The sequence below is a fragment of the Cervus elaphus genome, chromosome 1, assembly GCF_910594005.1.
Source record: "Cervus elaphus chromosome 1, mCerEla1.1, whole genome shotgun sequence".
NCBI lineage: Eukaryota > Metazoa > Chordata > Mammalia > Artiodactyla > Cervidae > Cervus > Cervus elaphus.
Window position 1 is genome coordinate 91426100 of NC_057815.1, and position 7125 is coordinate 91433224.

Below are 7125 nucleotides of genomic sequence, written 5' to 3' on the forward strand. Positions count from 1 at the left end.
TACTAAATATTCTGTAAAATGTTGGGAGGCAATAAGAAAAGAAGATATGCAGTAATTTTCTTCCACATGTATTTTATTGTCTGAATAAAATTTATGATTTTTGTGATGTGCACATTATTCTCTTCATAATAAATCAATACTCCAAAAAGTATAAATAAATAAGTCAGACATTATCTGAACTCCCTTCACTGTAAAGAAGCTCATTCTCTCTTTTAATACACATCCAGATACCGTTGACATATATACACACCAACTACAAAGATGCACATGCGAAATGTTATATGAATATATGGATGCTATCTCCCTTTGTTTTACAAAAATAGAGTTATATTTTACACATACATTTATGTACTTATTACATGTCTCAAAAGCTTGGGATTTCTTCACTGGAGTGTCTCTCAAGCACTGTTTTGAGAGACTATGCGGCATCACATTGTAAACGGACGCCCGTGTCTAATATGTTCCAACTGAAAGCAGCTTCCCTTTGCTTTGCTAGTGTTGTCTTTTGCAGTATTAAAAAAGCTTTTAACAAACATCTTGGACAAGCACAGGTAGCCGTCATTCTTGGGCAAATATTTTTATGAGGTTTCATTGATATAGTTTCTAAGGTTAAAAAAAATCCTACATTTTTTTTAAATCACTGTTCCTAAAAGATACAGAATTTATTCAAGATGATTAGCATAAAAACACCTTAATAAAAAGACTGCTTACATAGTGTATTTGTACACTAGATCTTTTGTAGCTCTATTGTAACAAATTATCACAAATTGGGTGGTTTAAGCAACAGAAGTTGACTTTCTCACATCTTTAAAAGCCAGTGTCCCAATCACAGTCCTGGCAAGGTTTCCCTCCACAGGCTCTGAAGGGAGAGTCACTCCTCGCCTCTTTCAGCTTCCGGTGGTCCTTGACCTCCTTTGCGTCACGGCTGTGTCACTTCCGGTTGCCGCCTCCATCTTCACGTGATATTCTTCTATGTGTCGCTGCATCTCTAGGCTTCACTTAATCTCTCTCCCCCCTTATAAGAACTAAGAACACTGATCACAGGATATAGTGCCCTTCCCTTAAATTAAGACAATCTTGCTTGAAAGTCCTTAACTGAATTATATCTGCAAAGGCTTTTATTTTCCTAATAAGTTCAGGTTTGCAGGCTATAACCTGACATATATTTAGAGGGATCAACATTCAACCCAATGCCCTTTATACTTTAAATTCCCAATATTCCTAATACTAAGGAGACACTGCCAAAGCAAAACATGAAGCTACAAGCCAGAGGAAATGGTGTCACTAGAGAAGAGTCAGCATTGAGGTAACAAAGGATCCTTCAGGGTTTGTACTCTTGAAAAACAGAGAAAGAAGGAAAAAATGCTAGAAAATTCTAAGATTCCGCTACTCCCACCAACTTGGATGTGGTTGTTCTTTTCTTATCATCTAAATCCAATCCTCAGTACAGAAAAGGACAGTGAATATGTCTGAAGGAATGGGAAATTTCAAGCAAATTTCTTATAAGACATGACCCTGATCATTACTTTTATAGCAGTTAACTATCATTTTATTGCTCAGGAAATCTCTTAACTCACTCTTTCCCAGTGAGAGGAAAGATAGGTCTTCAGAATAGATCATTGCCATGGAGATAATGTGTGCTTTGATAACCCAGAAACCTTAACTCTTTGGAACCAGGGTCCTCTTATATAATGTGAGATGGCAGTTATGAACTTAACTATCATTTCATAGGAACATAGAAATAATACTAGATGATATTTTCTGATGTATTTCATGAGAAACATAGAAACAAATTGCTTCTGCAATTTCAAGCCTTCGCGTCAAGTTGACAATTTTCTTAGTAGTTTTCTCAGTGCCACGGTGATATCTTTGTTCCTCAGCGTATATATAATGGGATTCAACGTTGGGATCAAAACTGTGTAGAAAAGAGAGATCAGCTTCCCAGTTTCTTCAGATTGATTCGGTTTGGGTTGTAAATAGGTGGTGGAGGCTGTGCCGTAGAATAAGACCACCACCGTGAGGTGAGACGAGCAAGTGGAGAAGGCTTTAGCCCTCCCTCTGGCGGATCGCAATTTCAGAATGTTGGAGATGATTTTGCCATAGGAGACAACAATCAACAGAAATGGAACCATGATGAAGACCACTGCAACTACATAGACTGCTATCTCGTTCACAAATGTGTCCCCACAAGCAAGCTTGAACACTGGGGGGAGGTCACAGAAAAAATGATTAATTGTGGTAGACCCACAAAAGGGCAGAGAGAAAACCTGCCATGTTTGCCCAATTACAACAGGAACTCCACTGACCCAGGAGGCAGTGACCAGCTGGACGCAGACCCGGGGGCTCATGATCAGACCATAGTGAAGAGGGTTACAGACGGCCACGTAGCGGTCGTAGGCCATCACGGCCAGGAGGAGACACTCTAAACCTCCAAACAGAAGGACCAAACACATTTGTGTAGCACAGGCAGTGAAAGAAATGCGCCCTTTCTGGCTCAGGAGGTCTGTGAGCATTCTTGGGATAGTGACAGTTACATAACAGATTTCTAAAATGGAAAAGTGGTTGAGGAAAAAGTACATGGGGGTCTGGAGAGTGGGGTCAATTCTTGTTATCAGTACAATGACACTATTGCACATCAGGATGGTCAGATAGAGGACTAAAAATATCCCAGAAAGAACCCATTGGAAATTGGGAATATCAGAAAACCCCAAGAGGATAAATTCTTTCATTGCAGTGATGTTTGATTTTTCTGTTCTTAATTTGTACTCCATCTGTAGATATGGTAAATTCAAGATGGTTAATTCATTCATGCTTTTGAGCAACATTTCCCTTCTGTTAACTGAATTAGATGCATGAACTTATTTACATAATCCGTGCAAGTATTGTTGCCTTTGCCTTACTCAGCTTCTAAGAAATGAGATTTGAAACCTCAACAATAAACTGACGTGCAGTTAAAATCAATTAGAGAAATAAAATCTTCATTTTTTACACTTGGATGTAGTGATACCAGAGGCTTCCCTGGTATGTCAGCAGTAAAAGAATTTGCCTGAAATGCAGGGGATACAGGAGATGTAGGTTTGATCCACGGGTAAGGAAGATTCCTTGGAGCAGGGGACGGCAACCCACTCCAGTATTCCTGCCTAGAGAATTCCATGGACACAGGAGCCTGGCGGACTATGGTCCATGGGATCACAAGGAGTCAGACACGATGGAAGTGACTGAGCAGCAGCAGTAATATACCAGAAACAGTAAGATGCATGCCTTTTTATTTAGAGCTTACTGTGCAGCAATAATATTAAATTATTTCACCCCCTTTAAGGGTGAAATTATATATGACACAGGCTTCCTATTGTTTTTCTTTGAGTTCATCAATTTCATTTTCTGTACCTATTGACTTATTCCATCTCCTTTCAATTCAAAGATTTTCACTTAAAAATTTTGCCTAATTCTTATTCAAAACATTTTAAGCCCTCCCATTTCTACTTCAATGAGAACTGACTTTCTTAAACTTACTCCTTGTTACTGGGGGAACAGATACATGTAATCATATTGTTCTTCTCTGTGTACCTCACCCATCAGTTATGCTACACATGGAAAGCATTAGTTACATCATGGGGTCCAATAAACGTTCCCTATTAATACCCATTGTACATTGCATTACAAATACCAATTAATCTTTAACTCAGTCCATAAATATGACCCATTCTTCATGATATTTGGGGTTCCCTGGTAACTCAGTCGGTAAAGAATCTACCTGCAATGCAGGAGACCCCGGTTTGATTCCCAGGTCAGGAAGATCTACTGGAGAAGGGAAAGGCTACCCACCCCAGTATTCCCAGGCTTCTTTTGTGACTCAGCTGGTAAAGAACCTGCCTGCAAGGTGGGAGACCTGGGTTTGATCCTTGGGTTGGAAAGATCACCTGGAGAAGTGAAAGGCTACCCACTCCAGTATTCTGGCCTGGAGAAGTCTATGGTCTGTATAGTCCATGGGGTCACAAAGAGTCGGACACAACTGAGTGACTTTCAGTTTCATGATATTTTAATCTAGTTTTTCTTAACATATGTGATTCTCTGATCCATTGTCATCTACTTCTCTTACAACCAAATAAAATATGTCCTATATAATTCTGTTATAATTTTATCTAATAAAGGTAACTTTATTTAAACCCTTTGATTATTTATTTTAGAAATGCAAATGGCAAAAGCATATGAGTGGGACTAACACACACACAAAGGCCCGTTATCTTGCTTCACTTCAAGTTCATGTAATCAGATATCAGACAGTCAACACTTTGACAATTCTCATAACAGTTCATTAATGTTTGTTCTTCTAACTGTGTTTTCATATTTCATTAAATCTACTATATCTGTTCCCATCTTCCAGCCTCACAAACTATTGTTTTTGCATTAATACTTTGATAAATAAAATTGAGTCAGCAAATATTCTCTCATATTTCTCTAGTTCCACTAGAATTAAGTTTCAAAATTACCCTAAGTGTAAGTTTTATTATAAATACTATTATTATTATTATTGTAATTTCACTTATATCTAATTTTATTTTATCATTAAAAAAGTTAAGAAACACATTGGTTAATATAAGTTATTAACTAATTTTCAGATAAAGATCTCAGAATTTCATATTTTTCTGTTTTGTCCTTTGTATCTTAAACCTCAAATTCAGAACTATTTTTAAATAAAACCATCTAACATCTTACCTTCATGGATTTACATGAAGCTATCTATGAGAATATAGATGTTTTGACCCTGTAAAATTTTATAATTCTTTTGAGTCAGGAAGTCACTGTCATTCTGGAGTATTCTTCAAAAATCAGTTGCTCTTAAATAGGAAGTAGTCACGCTCACCCTGGGGGACATTTTCTCTTGAGTATCAGTTTAATTTCTAGAAGATTGCTTCTGTTTGCTGATTATCTGGGTTTAAGTTTTAAAACTACTTTTTCTGTAGATGACTTGTCCTCTGCAGCTCTGTCTTGGCGCAAAGGTTCCCCTCTGTGGGGGTACAAACTTAGTAGAGAAATGGCACTCTAGTATCAACAGTACTTTCTGGAAAAAAAAATTAAAACTTTCAATTTATTGCATTTCAGGCCATTAGTAATTGCTGTAAATTTGTCTTCCTTAATTTTAATCCGATAATTCATCCAGATCTCATCTTTCACATCTTTAGAAAAATGTGCCCCTTACTAATACACACACATGGTATGTTTGTTCTTTTTTTTTTTTCCAGTGGGTTTTGTCATACATTGATATGAATCAGCCATGGATTTACATGTATTCCCAATCCCGATCCCCCCTCCCACCTCCCTCTCCACCCGATTCCTCTTGGGTATGTTTGTTCTTTCCAACCCATTTTAGGTAGGGTTAGATCCTTTTTCAGAAGTGGAACACTCTGTTCCGAGACTAACTTTTGTGGAAATTAAGGTATGTTTTATCTGCTGACAAAAATCTGGATATGCTTATTCATGTTAGGATATCTAGTCGGTCATCAGCGTAGGTATCTAACAGATTCAAAATGAAATGCACCTTAAAAATAGCCTAGAGCCTGTTACGCAGAGTGAAGTAAGTCAGAAAGAGAAAGACAGATATCATATGTTAACACACACACATGTATATATATATGCTCGAGAAAAATGACACTGAAAAACCTACTTGCAAGGTAGGAATATAGACACAGACATAGTGAACAGACTTGTGGACCCAGCAAGGAAGTAGAGGGTGGGGTAAATTGAGAGACTAACGCTGAGACATACACACCACCACATGTAAAACAGAGAGCTAGTGGGAAGTTGCCATGTGCATAACACACAGGGAGCTCACCCCGATGCTCTCTGACAAACTAGAGGTGGGAATGGGGTGAGGTGTGGAAGACAGGTTAAAGACAGAGGGGACATGTACACTCATGACTGATTTACTTTGTTTTATGACAGAACCAATACAACATTGTAAAGCAACTATCCTCCAATTAATTTTTTTTAAAAGAATAAACATTTAAACCCAATTATTTAAGACAGAAAAAAAGAAAAAGCAAAAAACAAAACAAAAAAAACTCTCCTACAAAATGCTTTTTCTATTTTAGCTACTTCCAGGCAGGTATGTAGGTAAAATTGTCAGGACTGAAGTTACAAGACCAATATCAACTTCTTCTCATAAGCACATTTTTTTTTTCTTTCTGTTTAGAGATTCTTTGACAATTTAAAACACTATGAGTGTTTCAAAAATTGCATTTCTTTTTTGTTTTTTTAAATTTGCTTCTCTTTACGACAGCATGGTCCTAGTAAATTGGACCTATGTATTCTTTTTTAGGATTGATGAGGTATCCACGTCATTTAGTGTCATGCTTATTTACAAATGAGAATTGCACTCATTATTTGTTTCAACTAAGTTTTACTTACAAGATGGAACAAACTGAATGTCCATCACCCATGTGAGTAAACTGATCTAATTCCTAATTCTATTGTTAGGATAGTGAATTGAATATTTTTCTGTTCAATTCAGTATCACCATCACTCGAAAACAAATCTACAATCTGAGACAATACCTCAAATATATCAGTGTAACAAAATAAAGAAACATCTTACAATCATATTACAGCACAAGTTTGCAGTCAGTGATGAGGAATCTCTGGTTGCTTTCATCCAAGGGTCCCACTATTCCTACTTCTTCTTTGTAGTTTCCTACTGGCTCTTCAGCTTGCAGAAACCTGAGATGCCAGACAGACAAGACATAAGGAAACAAATGCACTATTCAGAGACTCTATACATAATAAACACATCACTTCTACCCATATGTCATTGTAGAAACTAATCTCCTGGTCCAATGTAGTTCTGAGAAGGTTTAGGGAGTGATATTCATTGTATGTCAATAAAACAGATGTATTTGAAAAGCATAAAGCCAGACTCTGCTGCAGTCCTCACTTTTGGTCACTAAAAAAAAGGGTGTTATAGCATGCTGCAACATGTATACCTTTAGACTGAAGACTTAGCGTGACACATAACGGAATAAGTATTTATGGTACACATTTATGCATATTAATTTGTTTTGTAGATATATTTGAACCTAACAATACAATGTCATTATTATTTTCACTAGGTTTTGATGTTTAAATTAGC

The 7125-nt window shown here is 37.0% G+C and overlaps 1 protein-coding gene across 1 annotated transcript; it reads right to left on the minus strand.

Annotated features, from left to right (window-relative positions):
* Positions 1–1820: 1820 nt before the first annotated feature.
* Positions 1821–2810, minus strand: LOC122702710 (olfactory receptor 10AG1-like). Its single transcript, XM_043916462.1, has one exon. It carries the CDS (start codon positions 2808–2810, stop codon positions 1821–1823), a length of 990 nt encoding a protein of 329 aa, XP_043772397.1.
* Between the last annotated feature and the right edge of the window lie 4315 nt (positions 2811–7125).

Bases quoted from the DNA above. Each gene is read 5' to 3' on its own strand.
- LOC122702710 (XM_043916462.1), bottom strand. From the start codon at position 2,810: ATGAATGAATTAACCATCTTGAATTTACCATATCTACAGATGGAGTAC.